Genomic DNA, 18840 nt, shown 5'->3' with positions numbered 1-18840 from the left:
ATCATCGATAAAGTGGTAGAAAATAGGAATAGGTGTGATTTAGTTTTTATTCCACTTAATAGGAATATTTATTTATTTATTTTTTTTGTGGAAGTCTTAATGTTCCTGATTACAGGATGCTGCCCCAGACATCACTGGGATGTTTCATATTTCATGATACATATACTAGGTTGCTTTTCTAAGACACAAACAATTGGGAATTTCAAAACACATCTGCATCCAAGATAAGGGATTGTAGGCTTATATTTTATTTATGATATGCTTCTCTACAAACACAGCTTACCACTTATATATAAATATATATGTTTAATCCCAAAGTGACTTATACTTCCATTTACTAAGAAAACATTGAGCGCCTTCTATGTACTACTGTGCACTGTACTGTAGGAATATAGGAATATAAGAATAAACAAGATATAAATCCCTGCCTTAGTTAGGAAAGATAGCCATGTAAATGATTGATGTTTATAGAGTTCAGATGTGGACTTCCAGTCTATAAGGGAAAAAAAGGCTTATTTTTCACAATTGAAATAACCAAAAGTTTAATCTGTTGAAGCATCTTCTCTTATGCAGTATACATACAAATTCTCCAGTAGTGCGATTTTAGTTATGTAGATAGAGGGAAGAAGCATTCCAATGTCCACATGTGAGTTTATTTCACCACCGAAGTTTAGTTAGTTATAATTCCAGACAGGCAAAATTGAAATTGCGGTACCTTTGGTTCTCTGCAAATTAAATAGGCTTTTGTTGCATCCCCAGGTACTGTAGATATTTGGAGGTTTTTTTTTTTTTTTTTTTTTTTGTCCTTAAGAGAAATGCTTTCCAATCTTTTTTAACTTACAGCTGATTTATGGGCAGACTTTTGGGTTTACATTTATTGCTCATTTCAAAAGGGAAAACTCTTGTGCTATTGTCATACTCTGGATGATGCCTCAGATTATTACTCATAGGATGTTTTGTTACTTCTGGGTTCTCTTTCTTGTGGATTTAGAACTTTATTTTTCATCTGCTAGTTTGACTCTTTAACTGTTCTTACTTGTCTGTGGACTTAAACATGTCAAAAATGTTAATTCTAATTCACGGTTGAGATTAATAGTTGCTAACTTAAGCTTTCATAGTGATCAGCTAACTCGTAGAGTGAAGTGTATCCCCCTTAGGCTTAAGAAATCAGAAGGAAAGGAAGATTAAATTGAAACAAAGGAAGATGGCAAAGTGAGTGGAGTTCTAGGGAGAAAAAGGGAAAGGAAGAAACTAATTTAGTTATTTTGAATTATTTATAACCAGAAATGCATTGGTTATCAAGGAAGTTATTGATTTCCATATCCAAAATTAATTCCCACAATAGATGACAATGATGTAATATCAAAGCTTTGTAATAAAATTTAAATAATCTGGATAGTTTAAAAGACAGCAACAAAAGTTCTTAAAGCATTGCTTTCTATTTTTATAACTATTACACCCAAGAGAAAAATTAATATTTTTTTGCATTTATGTTTGAAAAACTACTTACACTTTGGTTATCTGTTGGCTTGGGCTTTTATCAATTATAAATCAAGTTCAGGCACATAAAACCTCAGAGTAACTAAAAATTTAAATATAAAAACTATATTTTCATAATTTTCATGCTGTTAGTGGCTCTGAGGAAAACAGGTAATTGGGTTTTATATCACATTGATGGAAAAGTATTAACACTTTTGATTTGGACTTGATGCAAATAATATGTAATAGAGTTATAAAGCATAGGATGATATTGCCATTGGTTTGAATGCCTGTTGCTCCCTAGAAATGCAACTATAGGTAAAATGACCTTAATATTAAGGGGAGAAAGTATCATTAGTAGTGCTAAATCCCAGCTCAGATTGTACTTCCTAGCTTTATGAGTTTGGGCAAGTTACAGGGTAATGACTTGTCCATCCCTGTAACTCAGATTCCTCATCTTTAAAATGAGGGTAGACTTATAGGGTTTCTATATAAAATAATATAAATGGTATAAGTATTGGCTATTTCTACTGATATTTTCATATTATTTTCACTCTGAATTCTTATACATGTATATTACTAAATTTAAGCTAACTTTGAATGGTAAACATCTTTTAATCTAATGTAAGTAGTAGTAAGTCCTTAAGACTGTAGTAGTAGCTTGTCCTCATGGATTTCCAAGGATTATTATGTAATAATACTTTTAAAATAAATTAATTTTAAAATTGCTGTTGATGAAATGAACATGGAGGAAAATTTATGATGTCATGTTTCTTAATATGCTGTATGTTTTCAATAGATTAAAACTTTTTTCCTTTCTTTACCAGTTATTTATCAGAGAGTCTGATGCTAAGAGAGAACAGAACTTGCTTGTCACATTTACTAGATATAATGAAAAGTAAGTAAAACAGAACACTTTATAAATATTTATCTTGGTATTTAACTTGAGATATAACATAGATTTTTGTTATATTTATTTTCATGGAATTACTGTATTATGGAAGCTTAAAAGATAACATTGGTTTTGGTGTAAATGATCCAAAGTAAAAAATAAAACGGGAGGCTGAGGCAGGAGGATCACTTGAGCCTGGGAGTTTGAGACTGGAGTGAGCTGTGATCATGCCACTGCACTCCAGCCTGGGTGGCAGAGCAAGACCCTGTCTCTTAAAAGAAAAGAAAAATTTTAGGAAAAGAAAAGAAAGATACATTGGTGGAAAACATGTAGAAGGTACATGGAAGGAAGTAGTTTTCACATAGAATTTATGAGAAGAATTAAAACATAATCAGATTCAAAAAGGGTTTAGAGATTGAAAACAGGATCTTTTTAAAGTATAAACAAATATATGACAGGCACTGAGAAAGATCTAAAGGGACTAAGTTAAGCATATTGTTTAAATTTGGAATTTCTATTTTGTAGATAAGTCAGTTTTAACTAGTTAATACATGTCATTTTCTAGTCACTTTGTTAATTGATAGTACATATGCTCTGGGTCTCAATCAGGGGCAATATTTGCAATGTCTGAAGACATTTTTTGGCTGCCACAACTTGGATGGTGGTGGCTGCTACCAGCATCTAGTAAGCTGAGGGAAGAGTGCTGCTAAACATCCTATGATAGATAGTACACAGGGCAGCCCCTGTGGTAAGCTGAAAAATGGTTCCCTAAAAGATATCCATGTCTTAATCCCTGGAACCTGTGAGTATTACTTTACATGGCAAAAAGCAAAAAAAAACATTAGTGGGGGTTTTGCAGGTAAGTTAAGGATCTTGAGATGATGATGTTAATTATCAAGGTGGGGACTGAATGCGGTCACAATAGTCCTTATAATAGAAAGGTAGGGGGAGGCTTGACAAATCAGAGAAAGCAATGTTTGGAAGATGCTGGCCTTGAAAATTGGAGTGATGTGGCTGTAAGCCAAAGGATGCTGGCAGCCACAATAAAAGCCCAAACAGGAAAGTAATGCATTCTTTCCTGGAGCCTCCAGAGTGTTGCCCAGTGAAACAAACAGATTTTGGACTCTTGTGCTGTAAGAATACATTTCTATAAGCTATAAGAATACATTTCTTTTTTTAAGCCACCAAGTTTGTGGTAATTTTAATAGCAGCCTCAGGAAACTAATACAGCCGTTTATAACAAAGAATTATCCAGACCAAAAAGTCATTAGTGTTGGCATTGAGTTCTGTTAAGGGTTGAGTAGAATCTCCACTTAACCGATTAGCCAGGACTCTCCATTCTTTATTCTCACCCATGGCACACTTAGTGCTTATGGTTACTAGGCTACTCTTGAGGGTTAAAAGTCAATCATGTTTGTTCTCAAACCTTTTAGGCTAATTGTTCGTATTAATTAGATTTGTGATTTAATTAAATGTTGAGTAAACAATAAAAGATTGGTGATCTTAAGTGTTTTAAAAGTTAGGATGCTTCAGGTTACGTAAGTATCATTTCTTGATTATTTGCTTGAAGTGATCTTGAGGGCTTCCCTCTTTGCAAACAATGGATTTGTGATTTATGAATCATAAACTGTAGGTTTGCAGTTATACCACTAGAGGGTTCACTTCCAAAGCTAATTGTGATTTTGCTATAGATATTAGGATCATAGAATTTAGTAGGTAAAAGGGGCCTTAAAGATGTTCCACTGTACTTTTATTTCAAAAGGGCCTTAAAGATAATCCACTGTACCCATTTCATGGCTTACAGTTTTATTGCTGGTTTCTTTTCAATACCTTTATTTTGCTCCACTTAATATGAAATAAGAGTAGCCCTTAGCCCTTCATAAAATACTCAGAGCTATAATGATGTTAAGATATCCATAGTTTTTTGGAACACAGATGTTGTCCTAAGGGTGTTGAGTCACATGTATTAATTTAATTGAAAACACTGTTTTATTTGCATTATGAAATAAGTCAGTGGTATAGTTACTCATTTGGAGCACTTGGCTGGCTAATAATAAGGCCTGGATCTCTCATCATTCCCCTAATAAATCTGAGATTGATATTTTTTTGGTTATTATAGTTGAATAATAAGATCAACTAGAGGATGTTTTTGTAATTAGAAAGTTACTGATAACAGTACTTTACTTTTAACCTAGAAAGAACATTTTTGTATAGAGTCTACATTTTATTAAAGTAAAAGATCATTGACACATTTTTACTAAGCATCCTTCCTTTATAACATGTTGACAGTGTTTCCTTTATAAACAAGAAGTATACTCTTGGCCCACTATCTGTAGGATAAAATGTTATGAATGTGGTTGGTGGTAAAAAACAAAGCATATTCACTTTTAGGGTTTTTTAAAACAAGCCTCAAAACTAAGCAAGAAGTAACCACAGTAATGTTTGCAGTAAATTAACACTGAATAAGTTATACTTGTGCTTATATTTATCCCGTACATGGTATGGGCTGAACAGTAATTACAGTAGAGACTGTAATTCCCTGAACTAAAAGTATGGTGTTTATTGGATTTTAATGCAGAGTGAGACAAATCCTGATACAAACAATCATGTCATTTCAAGAATGTTGTGTTGTTTCCTGTAACAAAATGAGAAATTATTCAGCTCCATTACTGTGAGAATGAGGCTTTTTATTATTCAGTTTAAATCCATTTTATCTCCACATAGGCATGAGAAATTTAGTAAAGAAGTATGAACCACCCAGATCGGAAGAAGTTGCTGTTCTGAAACAGAAGTTAGAGCGATGTCATTCTGCTGAGCTTGCACTTAATGTGATTACGTAAGTCAACATGACAATGTTATTCAAGAAAAGGTACAACTGTTATCCAGTCCAGCTGGTCCTTAAAATAAATCGTTTCATTGGTAAATGTTTGCTCATCTGGGGAAAACTGACCCATAAATCACATCTTTTTAATTGAGTGGACATTTCTGGTGGGATTGAACAAATAATGAATAGTTTGGCTTGCATCATACTGTTCTGATCCTGCGGTAACTAATGTGTTCTTTGGCTTGTAGGCCCTGTCCTGTTATTCCTCATGGGATCTAAGGGTTTAGGGCCTTCCTAGGGAACCACTGACCTTTTTCCTGCCCTTTTAATTTTTGATCTATTTGCAGGTGTGGTATCTAGTCTGAAGAACAAGTATACTGTTCCAGACTTAGAGTAGGGAAACTTGGCATGTTTTCTTTCATTGACAAACTTTATATTGAAGACAAAACCAGTAGGAACATGTGCTCTTAGATCTCTTCTTGCAGCCATAGGAACACCCTTAATGTCTCTTAAATGATTTATAAGTTGAATGTGGAAACCATAAGATTTACATTTTATGCTTTGCAATTTGAAGGATCTAGTTTTTTAGGAGTTTAAGCACTTGGGGATTTGAGCAGGTGATAGGAATGTTGAAACTGCTGTTTTCTGTGGAATGCATTCTGATTCTAAAGTTGTAGCTTGTTAAAATTTAATAGGAGTTAGCTGTGATATCTTATAGTTAAGATGCATTTGAGATATTTTGATTTCTATAATTGGTGAGTATATGCTGCTGAATATGTGTGAGAACCCAGAACAGCATTCCAGGGCCTTCAGATCAGGTACACATAACTCAAATTCCTTAACTATAAAGTTGTAGTAGTGGAATATCCAGGAACTTATGATGTATGCAAAATATGAGACTATTTGATTATAGTTAATAGCTATCACTACAAAGCATAGCTTAGCACAGAACTTGAAAGTTGTAGATTTCACTCCTAGATTTCAGTGGTAACTGTTATGAATGTTTCAGAGTGGTTACAGAGAAATAAATGTTTATTTTAATGAATAAAAGTATTGCAGCAATAATTATGTTCTTTTCACATTAACTTTGAAATGGGAATAGAACAGGGATTGGCCATCTATGGCCCACCAGCCAAATCCGGACCACCACCTGGTTTTAGAAATACAGTTCTATTGGAACATAGCAGACCTGTTAATTTACATATTTTCTATGGCTATTTTCATGCTGTAGCAGAAAAGCTGGGTTAGTTGTGACAGAAATGGGACTATATGGCCTGCAAGACCTAAAGTATTTACTGTCTGGCTCTTTAAAGAAAAACTATTAATCCCTAGATTAATCCTGCCATTTTAGCTAGGTAACTGAATGGCCCATAATCCAAAATTCCTAATTGCCAGAGTTTATGTTTTATTCCAAGTTGACATGTTTCATACTGTGCCAAGTAAATTTTACAAATCTGAGTATTTGAGAGGTGTTTCTCAAACTGTGAAGGATTTTTTAAAAAAATTCATTAAAGACATACACTTTTGTGAAATACAAGAAAAAATGAGTTACTGGAAAATGAAATAAAAAAGACATACAAAAATGTAAGCTCAAATTTTATTCGATACCACAGTCATAAAATTATTCTCAAATTGCAAAAAAGTTTCTAAACACACAATTCCTATACTTATCTCACTGCAGACTGGAAATAGTTCATGGACCACCACTGGTCCATGGTCCATAGTATGAGTGGCACTACTTTAGAACAAAATATTTGTTTTCTTTGATTTTTAAAATTATTTTACCTTTATTTTTCATTACACAAAACTGCATTTGTCACTAAGTTAATCAGTACCGGTAAAACCGAAGTTCCCTTTGACCAAAACCCAAATCTCAGTCACGACCTTATAAGTAACTCACCAGTTGGTGTGTACCTTTGTCAGCCTTTTTGCTGCCCATGCACGTGTGAAATAAGTTGTTTTTTCTTTGCATTAATGTTTTTGTACATGTTGTAAACAATATCAATGTTTTAACTGTGCTAGTCTGGGTGAAAAATAGTTTTACATTGGTATTTTAATTTGCATTTTCTTGGTAACTGTGAGACATTGGTGTTTCCATGTGTAACAGTCACTTGTATTTTTTTCTGTATAGCTTATTTGTAATCCTTACCTAATTTTCTGGTGTTAATTTTGTGATTTGTAATGCTTTATAGATTCTGTATATAGTCATTCCTCGGTATCTGTGGGTGATTTGTTCCAGGGCCTCCTACTGATACCAAAATCTATAGATGCTCAAGTCCCTGATACAAAATGGCATAGTATTTGCACATAACTTATGCACGTCCTCCCATATATTTATATCATCTCTAGACCTAATATAATGTAAATGTATGTAAATAGTTGTTATACTGTATTGTTTAGGGAATAATGACAAGAAAAAAAGTCTGTATATGCTCATTGCAGACAAAACTTTTTTTCCTCAAAGATGGTCAGTCCACAGTTGATTGAATCCATGGATGCAGAACCCACGGTTATATCAGGAGAGCAAACTGTACTCATCTTCTTATATACGGTGCAGCTAATGTCACTTTTTAATATATATAAAATTACTTTTGCTTTATGCTTTTACATCTGAATGCGTTTTCTTAATATTTATTTTGCCTTTTGTTTAGCTGTTAAAACCACTTAGAATTATTTGTGAATGGTATGAGGAAGACATATTCTAATAATTTTTTTAGTTATTTTTGTGGTAGCCTATTTTTGAGTATTTCATGTTTTTCCTAGTTATTTGAAACACTTTTTATCACAAATTAAATTCCTAAGTATACACAGTCATTTTTTGCCTACTATTTTGATCACTGATGTCTTTGAATGTTAATGTCACACTTTCAATTATCATAGCTTTTATAGTGTGTTTTGATGAAAACTGAGACAAGGTCCCCTAACATCATTTTTCAGATTTTCTTTGCTATTTTTCCCACAGTCTTTCCCAGGTCAGTGTCAGATTCCACAGGTTCCATGAAAAAAAAATTTTATTGGGATTTTAATAGAATTGAATCAAATTTAAAGATTGATTTGAAAAATATTGTCTTCCCGTCTATAACTCTGCATCTTTATTTAGCTCGGCCTTGTTTTTCAGTACGTATATAATATTTCATATGGCCCAGCAAGTTTATTCCTAGATATTTTTTAGTTTCTGTTGCCAGTACTAGATTGCTTACTGATGGTTGCTTAATTATAGGAAGAAGAGGAAAGGCTATGAAGATGATTATGTCTCAAAGAAATCCAAACATGAGGAGGTATGTTAAAATTTATTGTTCCAGAGTGTGAGCATTAGAGAGAGAGGTGTGGGTTTTTAAAGTCTTCATTTTTTGCATAATTCTTATGTACAGTACATTGTCCATTATTAAAGAATTTTTTCTCACTTCTGCCATAGCCTGTTCTGAAATAATTATTTAATGAAGAATCTTTCCTATGTTCATAGAAGGCAGCAGGGATACACATACATACTAAATTATTGTTTTATTTCGTGGTTCTCCAAGGATTTTTACCTTGACCCTCTTTTTAAAATTATACCTGGCAAGTTAGAGACAAAAGCAGAAGGTCACACATGTTACCTTTATGCCTCATTGGAGTAGTCTGGTAAGATACTGCCAATATTAGTAAGTGTGAACTACTACACTTTCCTGGTTTATTTATCTTATGTAATACACGTAAGTAAAAGGAGATAATTTTGCTGAAGGGAGGCGAGGAGGTAAATAATACTGCTTATGCTTCAAGATGTTATCCTTACCACTTTTTTTTTCCTTCTTAGGAAGAATGGACTGACGATGACCTGGTAGATTCTCTCTAACCATTTGAAGTTGACTTGTCAATGCTAACTAATCAAGAGAAGTAGGAAGTATATTGGGCATTTACTTTATTTAAAAAGTATAATGGGAAAACATCAAAATATGTTAAACTTTTCTATGCATTATTTAAATATTTTTCCTTTCATAGTAGCTTTATGTAAAATAAAACATCTTTAAAAGAGCCAGTTTGGATATTCTTGCCCCACCATGACTCATATCAATCAAATTAGTCTTTCTATGGTATGGTAGCCAAGTTAAAGCTGTAATTTATTTTCCTATATTTTTTAACATATGATAGGCAAAACCTACGCTTTTTGAAAACAGGCACCACAAAAACCAAAACTTAGTTTTAAGGAATGTGTTTTACCCTCTAGAAACCTTTATAAATGACTTTTTCACATGCCTTCCTGATATACTTAGTTATTTGTGCATTACTACTGAACCGTAGAAGGTACTTCAACTTTTGTGGCACTGAAAGCTAGTCATTTGGGTGCAGTGAATTATTTGTTTTTCTCAGTTATTTTCTCAAAACATTTCCAAATGGATTTAAAAAACAATGTGGTTTTGAGTGGTTAGAAACAAATTTTAAGTTGCTATAGGTAAGTATCAGCAAATTGCAATATTCTGTTTTTGAGATGGAGTTTTGTGATGTCATACAGGATGATCTCAAACTCCTAGACTCAGGCAATCCTCCTGCCTCAGCATCCTGAGTACCTGGGCATATAGGTGCATGCCACTAAACCTGGCCATAAACTCAGTTTTATAATTTTCCTATTAGGTCACCTTTAATTGAGTCCATATAAACAGATGTTAAGTATGTTCAAGAAATTTAATTCAAATTGAAATGAGCTGGTATAAACATACAAAAGTAGAGGGTCTGACACCCAGTTACTTGAGTGTGAATCATGGCTGCCTCTACTTCACTGTGTGACCCTGGCAAGTTATTAAACTTTTGCATGCCAGTTTCTCAAATTGAAATTAGAGTAACAATGCTCACTCCTCATAGGATTAATTAGAATAGTGCCTGCATATGCTAAGTGTTCAGTAAATGTTAGCTATTAATAGTTGGAACCAAATTGTGGATGTCTGTATATCAAGCCAAGATTTTTCAGGAAAATGGGCTTGAAGGAATACTGAGAAACTCAACTGCCCTGAGTCTAACTACAAATACAGACACCTCCTCAGTCTCAGTGCATCCCGGGCTGTGCTTTCCGTGCAGGTAGGTACCATTTTAATTACATCTTGGTATTGGAGGGCAATACTTAGTATATGCATACTCATCTCTATAGTAATTCTTTACATTTTAAGCTGAGTGTCTAGGGTTTTTTGTTTCCTTCTCATTCTGGAATGAGAGGAATAAAATTCATGAAATGAGATTTTTACAAAAGCGGAGTGAAGAAGCCAAAGTTTATAATCCTCCAGTGTAGTCCTGGTTAAGTAGTATTGCTGCTAGGCTTTAGACAGAATTGCACAGTGTTCACAATTTATCTCCTATTTCCCTTTCAGATTACCAAACTTCGGCATCAGAACAAGACTTATGTCTGAAAATGTTCCCATCCAGCCCCATTAAAAAGATTAATGTTTGAGAGATTGTACTTCAACATTGACAAGCTAGTTACTGCAGGGCTTACAAAGGTAAGTGACAAGTTTCCCATTCCAACTTAAGAGACAAACATGTTATTAAAATATCAAAAGCACGGTAAGTTTGCCAAGCACTAGAGTGTGGACCTTTGTTTCGTCGTTAAAACATCTTAGGAAATACCACTAGTCCACATCCCTCTAAGACTATCTCCTATTCTGTAAACCAGGGGAGGAGATCACCTGGGATACTACTGTGGTATAGTTTAGTTGAAGAGCAGGAGGGATGAAAAAAGGTGATATGATGTAGAAACAAGAAGAGAGAGAATGGAATGAATTGAGTTGATAATCAAGGAAAAAAGAGCCTAGGATGTGTTGAGGTTTTGGTATCAGTGTGGAACTGATCGAAGCTATATAAAGTTACCTTCCTCCATAGAAATAATGGCCTTTTATAGGTTATAACCATGCTAAGCAGACATCTTGATTATCAGTTTTATACAATCAGAGGAGTAGCATAAAGTGTTGCTGTTGGAATCTGGGCCTTTAGAAAATTTTTCTTTACCGTGAGAACTAGTTTTCCTAATGCCTATTTTACCCACTTTGATTACTAATGATATTTTGCATGTCTTATCTACCCTGCACAATTGTAGTGGGAAGGAATTGTTGATTAACAAATATACATTGAATGAATAAGTGAAGTCCTTTTCAAAAGAGGACATTAGCAAAAATACTAATCTGAAATTTCATCTTTTCCCCGGGTCTTGCTCTGATACTAAAGTTTGAACCAGACCCTAAAGGAGGAAGAAAATAATGAAATTAAATGCTTATCCATATTTACACAGAAGTAATCAATTATGCAAGATATCCCTTGGTTTTATTTTAACTTAACCTTTGTGAATACTTCACAAAAATACACATACAGAAGCAAATAAAACTATACAGTCAAACTAATATCCAGCAGATACAACAAGTAGTCAGTTCAAAGATGGATAAGTGGCTGGTGTCCACATAAATCAAAGGGGTAGCACAAAAAAAAAAAAATCAACTTGGAATTAATGAACAAATACTTTCAACAAAAGCATTCTAGTTTTTTTTTTTTTTTTAACATAAAAGAAATTGGCAATCTATAAAAATGGCTGAATGGGTAACATGCACTGATCAGTACAATGACCAAGAATATTTATTGAATTCAAACTAGTTACTGTTGTAAACATTTAACAAAAGCATTATGAGCTCTAAATACAGTCTGACAATTCCAACAAAATAAGTGGTATGTTTAAAAAATAAAGCTGATGAGCAATAGATCCATTCTAGATATTTTCTTTCAACAGTTCCAGCAAGAGAAATAGCACAGTATTTTTTAAAAAAAGTATTATACAGCAAAGATTGTTCCTATTATAATGGCAAACTCTGGAAACTGTAAATACAAATAAAGTCATTGAACAGTCAAATGGTCATATTCCTAATCAGGAAGAAGTTACAGTAAGAACAGTCTACAATCCAGTTGTACTCAATTGTCAATAGAGAATGCTTTTCTTGTCAGTTGATTTCATAGTTCTTTTTCCAAGAGACAGCAAAACTTTGGCAATTGGGTGTACTGAAAATATATTTTCAAAGTTTAAGATACAGTCATAGCATTTTGTTTTGTGAAAGGTGATCTGTACACCAGGGCTCAGAGGCTGGTAAAGATTGAATCCATGTGGAAAAAGTGCAAATATCCTGCACAGATAGCTTACAAAGTTGCTGGCACAGTTAGTCACCAGCAGAATCTTGGGTTTTGTTTGCATAGCTCACACATCACTGGAATGTGGAAAGGTGTGCTATTTTTTGGCAAGAGCAAAGGAGACATTATACTGACGTGAATTTACCATGGGGGGCATGCCGAATCCATGCAGAACGCTGAGGTAAAGGCTGCTACCTGACATCGTTGGTTTTTGTATACTGGTTTTGTTTTTGTTGAAGCAGTTCTGTTATAGCCAGCAGCTTTTTCAGTACATGCTAGGCACAAGGAAAAACAGTGTGAAAATAATTAGTAAATAAATGAAAGCTCGGTCAGAAATTTCAGGATGGGAACCTGGATTTAATTCAGTCCTTCAGTGAGTATTTTTGGTCATAACCAAGATAGAGAGTTTTTGTACATCAAAGTGTGCTTGGCAATGCATCATCTTATCAGAAGATAGACATGTGTCATTATAAATGACATTTGACAATCACAAAAGGGTGAATGTTTTGAAAGATTCCATATTTAATTTTAAAGAATCACGGAAGAAATGACTACACTGATCCTAAAATTAAATCAAACAAAAAGTCTTATTTTTAATTTAGTAACTAGTGCAGATCATATAATAAATTTTAAAGTAATCGGAGCCCTAATGAATGAGACTCGTTTAAACTTGGAGTCTAGAATCTGGGGTTGTCACCAAACTCAGTCCTTTAGTCTCTCCTCAAAATCCCTGCCAAATGGTTAGCCAGTGTAAAGATAGTATTCACTGTATTCCGAAACTATGGAAGAAACTATTCAGTCCTGTGAAGCATATACGTTGATTTACAAGACTTTCTCCATGCAATGTCCTCCCCTCAGTGGTCTCAGCTGAGGTCAAATTGTTATTTGTTTTGTTTTCTTCTCTACATCTCCAATATCTTAACTGACCTGGTTTTAAGTCCCTTCAAATTCTAGTCCCTCCTTGAATATATCCCAATCTCTATCTGTTGGTCTATACAGCAGAGAGTAGTTTAGTAATGTAGACGAGTGTTTGTTTGAGAGTAGGCCATGATCCACTTGCATCTGAATCCCTGTAAGGGCTTGTTAGAAATGCAGTTTCTATAGCCACACTTCAGAATTTCTAGATATGGAGCTTGAAATATGTATTTTTATCAAACACCCCAAATCTCATCAACTTGAGAATCATGTTGGCCATGCCTGCTGTTTGTGTATGAAGACAGAAACTGAAAGAAAAAAGACACATATTGATATGTCTAATATTGACTTATTCGCTCACTTGCCATTTTCACATATACCACTAAAGTGTATGAGTACCACTGTTTTCCAGTACAGTTAACATTTTAGACTCACGAGCAAGACTTAACGTTTTACGGAAGTATACCATCAGAAGTACATCATCTTAGTATGGGCCCATTATTCCTGTCTGCTGAGATCTTTTTGGATTCGATCAGACAGGATAGAAATGTTAACCAGAATTTAGCTACTGATTACCTTCAGAGGGTCTTATGCTTGAAACATCATTGTTAACAAAGGCTGGTAGAAACCTACCTGTTGCACACCACGCTCATTACTGAGTGTTCGAAGTTCATCTGAATGGGCCACACAAATCTCATGCAGTGCTGCTAAATCACGGGACAAGTCAGTTCTAGAATGCTCTGTAGTGTCTGGAAGTTCAGGCACATTCTTTAAGGAAATCATAAAAACTGCATTTAGAAATACAAATCTTCCATAGTCTCTTTTGAAAAAAATCCTAATTGAGTATAGTAAATTAAATTTTTTTAATTTAAAATTCTAAGGATTCTTATTGAAATGAAAGATTCAGCATTAATTCTGATAAAAGATCGGTTTTATAACTTCTGTATTCACATGAAAGCCATGTTCCGTTTTCCTCCACAGCATGCAGAATATCGTACAGTATTATTGCTATTCTTAAAAAAAAGTTTTCTAACAATTAACTTTATAGTTATAAAGACTGGGGTTTTGTTTTTTTTTTTTAAATCTAGAACATAAACCAAATAAACTGTGTGAGTATTAACTGCTAAATTCCTAGACTGAATTTCATTATTAAGCTGCTACAGTTCGTCTAAATTAATCAGCATCTAAGTAGGAACTGCATTATGAGAACATGTCAGGTTTGTGATCAGTAAGTGTTTTGAGTATAGTCCAGATAATGTGTGGAAATAATCAGTGTTGACTATAGTATCTTTAGATATGATTCATAAAATAACTTTGTCACTATAAGTTTGTACTACCGGTTTAAGTAAATGTTTTGGATTTTAGAATATTTGCATTATACTTACTGACTGAGCATCCCTAATCCAAAAATTCAAAATCTGAAGTGCTCTAATTAGCTTTTCCTTTGAGCATCGAGTCTGTGCTCAAGAAGTTTCAGATTTTGGAGTTTTAAATTAGGGGTCCTCAACCTGTACTTTATTATTAGCACTAAATCTAGTGTTATTTAAAGTCTTGGAATAAAATTTAACATGGGCTTGTATTACCAGTAATTTTGTACAAATCCATTCCTCTTCCTAATGGTGACAATATTTGCAATATATTCCTAAAGACTGAAAAACACTTTTCAATGGTATAGAGAAACAATTAGGCAGAATACATTCATTCTTATTGATTCATTAATTGACTGAAGGATTATGAAGATGAAAGACACTACAGTATTTGCCTTCAGAGAACATATACTCCAGTATAGAAGATTTTAGAAAAGTAAAGTAATCATAGCAACACAGAATTATTTATCACAGACATGCAAGGGAAGCAGAACAAAGGGTATTTTATTAAACTTTGGGCTTCAGCAAAGGTTTCCTGAAGGAGATAACAGAAGAGTATGAGGACACTGGAAGAGTATTAGAATAGAATATTTGGATTCTAAGCAGTATAAAATGCTAGATTGTGTGGCGTAACCAGGAGGGTGACATAAAAGCTGAACTACAGACACACTTGTGATTATGGAAAATGGAGCTCCAACCATGAATCTAAAAACCTAGATATAATGTATTCAAACAAAATGAGCTAGCCTTAAATACTGGGCAAACATTTCTCACACAGCTCCTTAACCATTATTATAGTAAAAAAATTTTCCAATCACCAGCTATGTTTTTTTATAATATTTAGATCTTCAAAATTTCTCTGGAAAGTTTTTGTTCACATACAGAAACGTGAAGATTTAGCATTTACCCCTCTATTTCTCAATTTCATTATAAAGATGAAGCTCTATACCATAAATAATTTCTTATACATTAATTTTAATATCTGAATTACAAGCTAGTGGCCCACAGACAGTCCTGATTTGTTTGCCACAGTGGTGCAGTGATTGTTCACTTGTATTTTTAACTGAATCTGAATGCATTAAGGCAGAACATGGGCATCTGTCTCCTATGCTAGCATTCCCTAATGTCATATACCTGGCTCCATTCACCCATACATGCTACCTTTCTAGTTTCTCTATATATGAACTGAATTACTAATAATAATTAGGTTTAGTTTAAAATTGATTCAGTATCTGTAAATCTACATAACCATGAAAATCTTACTAAGAAATGAATAAAAATATCCCCTGTTCTGAATTTTGTAACTACAATTTACTTTATAAAGGCCCAAATGAAGCATAGGTAGTCACACTGACTGAAGAGTAATACCAAATCCATGTCTTTTATGGGTTTCTCTTTATGGGTTTCTCTTTCTCTTTCTCTTATGGAAAAGCCATAAGAACACTCATTCTTCAGTTTATTTACTTAAGTAACCTGGTCAGAACAGTGGGTCATCTACCTTGTTTCAAATCCCACACAGGAGCAGCAAAGTAAAAGTAACTAAAGGACAAGAGAATGTCACAGCAGTGAGAGAAACTAAAAAATGACAGTAGTCCAAAAGCCACAGTAATGTATAATATGTGTGGTGTAAACCATTTAGTGGAAGAATAAATGGTTATGACTACAAACAAAAATACGATTTTTGTTTAGGAAGGCAGACAAAAATGGGCTAGAAAAATCTTTCTAAAGCCTGTTGCCTAAATGGGTTAGCTCAGCTATGCTAACTACAGGTTTCAAGTACCTGAAAATTATATACATACCCCAAGTTCATCTAAAAACATGATCATACGATGTTTGTTGCTTTTGATGAATGGATTGACACCTTCCATATAGGGCTCCTAAAAAAATAAAAGTCTAATCTATCACAAAAAACCATACATATATAGCAAGAATTCTTATAACTCTATGTCCATCAGTAGCTTCACATGCTCATAATTAATCATACAATGACAATATTTTTCTTCTAATATAAGCAAATAGCTATACTAAGGGGCTGGGATATTTTTAATGAAAGAGTGAGAAATTCTGGACCCAAACGCAAATCATAATACATAGCCTGGCAGGCACACATGGCTTGTATGTACATTCTTTCAAAAACAATCACTAAAAAACTACTTACCAAGCACCAAGAATCCAGCAGTGATTATAGGGAATTAAAATACAGTATAATAAGGATTGTAATAGGAAAATATATTATTCATAACCTGACTCAGGAATCAGATAAACTCAAAACCATACATGTTAACTGTTCATCATACTAAAATCCTAAGCCTACTTAAAAATATGATATGAAACAGCAAAGCATTAATAGTAACATTCTCTTAAAAATCAATAAGAAACTCAATGAGACAAGGACCTCAATAGGTAATTCCAAAGATACAGACATGAAAGTCTAAGAGTAATGAAACATAGGTTAACATTATGCCTATCAAATTGGCAAAAGTAAAGATAATACCCACTGAGTTTTGGCAAAGCGGGGGAACAAAAGACTCTTAAATTGCTGATGGGTAATCTTACAATATATGTAGCAAAAGCTAAAGCATGTATTTACTTCCTTAATTAGAAATTTTAATGCAAAATTTAGGAAATAATTGGACAACTATGAAGGGAAATGTACATAAGGATACATGTCAGAGCAGCAACAGTCACAAATTAGAAGCCATCTAAATAGCCATTAGAAGATTACTTAATATCCACAGGATGGCATGCTTAGTATTCACTAAGAATTATGAAATAGTTATATATTTTTAGTATTTCCAGGTATGGTAAAGAAGTTTGTCACATTATGTGTGTGACAAAAGCATGTGATATAGTATGATCCCAACCAGAATATTAAACAGCTGTTATCCTTGCGCAGTGGGATGATGTTTGGGTGTTTTAAGACACTCACCTGAGTGAATGTTTATTGTGAAATAAATAAAAAAATGAATTTGGGTACATTTAAAACTATGCTCATTGATTAATTTTACAGTTGAAAGTGGGAGAATTTGAGTATACTGGAGCTTGAAAAATTAGTTTTCTATAATAACTAAAATGGTGTTTTTTAGAGTTCCATTATTAAAATGTAAAATCTAAACAAGACAATTAAAAACAAATATACCAACAAAAATGAATTATCTTTATGAAATATTCACTGTTGAAAATTTACTTAGCTGTATTTTATGGTTTTATCATGTCAAAGTTTCATTCTTAAATTACATTTTAAACTATCAAAATGTCATTACCTTAGCTCCAAATTCCACAAGATTTGCTAAATTCTGCACAGACTTAGCCACTAGTATCAGTGTTCTTGCAGCAATAGGAGATGGAGAATCTATAAGAGAATTGAGCACAGCTAATAACACCAACTCCAAAGGTAAGCCATTATAAATTTAGCACCTTATCATTTCTTTACTGTTTAAATACTAATATTCTTCCAGTGAGACCTCAAAATGTATTTTCTGAAAAATGTATGATCTGTATATGTATAATTCAAAAGAACTTGAGTTAAAAGGGAAAACCTGAATATGCTTATCAGTGCTTCTAGTTTTGTGAAAAGGGTACTACAAAACTCAGCAATTCCCAACTGGATGATAATATTTCAAAATACCTCAAAGCTTAATCTTTCTTGCTAAAAAGACCATCAGTCCACATGCCTTTCAGGACAATTCAAAAAGCAAATTTCAACCCACTGAGATTAGCAGTTTGCAACCTGAGCAATTCCCTGCTCCCAACATTATTTGTGGTCTAACTGCAAATAATTCACTTTAAAGTTCAAGAACAAAGATAAAGTCTGCACCTCAACTTTATTGAGGAAAAAAACATGAAATTAAAAATTTTAAAGATCAGTCAGGATACATTTCTGTCTAGAACACAGACAATGGAATGTAACTGAAAAGTATTTGTGGCTATTAAATATAAACCCTGCAACTTAATTAAGATCATTATTTAACAGTAAAATCCTACAGGTAGTCTACCTGACTGCTCAATTTTAGATTGTACTCTGTATCTTCAGCAGCTAAATTATAGTGTTACCTAGCAGGTCAGAAGCCAACAATCAAGTAAATCTCTCCAAAAGAATGCTAAACCCTTAATAAACTTGTAGATTTAACCATTTTAGTTGCAATAAAAGATACTACCGAGATGTGATGGCTATAAAAGTAAAAATTAAGATATTCCAATATATTTTAATACAACTTTGAGCTTCAAATTAT

At 33.4% G+C, this 18840-nt stretch overlaps 2 protein-coding genes across 3 annotated transcripts in view; one reads left to right on the top strand and one right to left on the bottom strand.

The window, feature by feature from the left end:
- Positions 1-18840, top strand: part of CCNH (cyclin H) — a 35792-nt gene that overhangs the window by 9985 nt on the left and 6967 nt on the right. The window contains exons 6-10 of the mRNA XM_069491973.1: positions 2307-2377; positions 5096-5207; positions 8416-8473; positions 8989-10244; positions 10532-10660. Of these exons, the coding sequence (XP_069348074.1) occupies positions 2307-2377; positions 5096-5207; positions 8416-8473; positions 8989-9027 (280 nt within the window). The 3' untranslated portion in view covers positions 9028-10244; positions 10532-10660. The remainder of the gene's footprint in view (positions 1-2306; positions 2378-5095; positions 5208-8415; positions 8474-8988; positions 10245-10531; positions 10661-18840) is intronic.
- The window catches only part of RASA1 (RAS p21 protein activator 1), a 91176-nt gene continuing 83794 nt past the window's right edge, over positions 11459-18840 (bottom strand). For both annotated transcript variants that reach the window (XM_069491971.1, XM_069491972.1), the window contains exons 22-25: positions 17872-17960; positions 16408-16485; positions 13875-14009; positions 11459-12601 (exon numbers count right to left, since the gene is read on the bottom strand). In XM_069491971.1, coding sequence (XP_069348072.1) covers positions 12518-12601; positions 13875-14009; positions 16408-16485; positions 17872-17960 — 386 coding nt within the window. In that variant the 3' untranslated portion in view covers positions 11459-12517. The remainder of the gene's footprint in view (positions 12602-13874; positions 14010-16407; positions 16486-17871; positions 17961-18840) is intronic.

The sequence above is a fragment of the Eulemur rufifrons genome, chromosome 17 (assembly GCF_041146395.1).
Source record: "Eulemur rufifrons isolate Redbay chromosome 17, OSU_ERuf_1, whole genome shotgun sequence".
Classification (NCBI taxonomy): Eukaryota; Metazoa; Chordata; class Mammalia; order Primates; family Lemuridae; genus Eulemur; species Eulemur rufifrons.
Note: the sequence above shows the minus strand (reverse complement) of the source record. Positions and strands in the feature narration are given on the sequence as shown.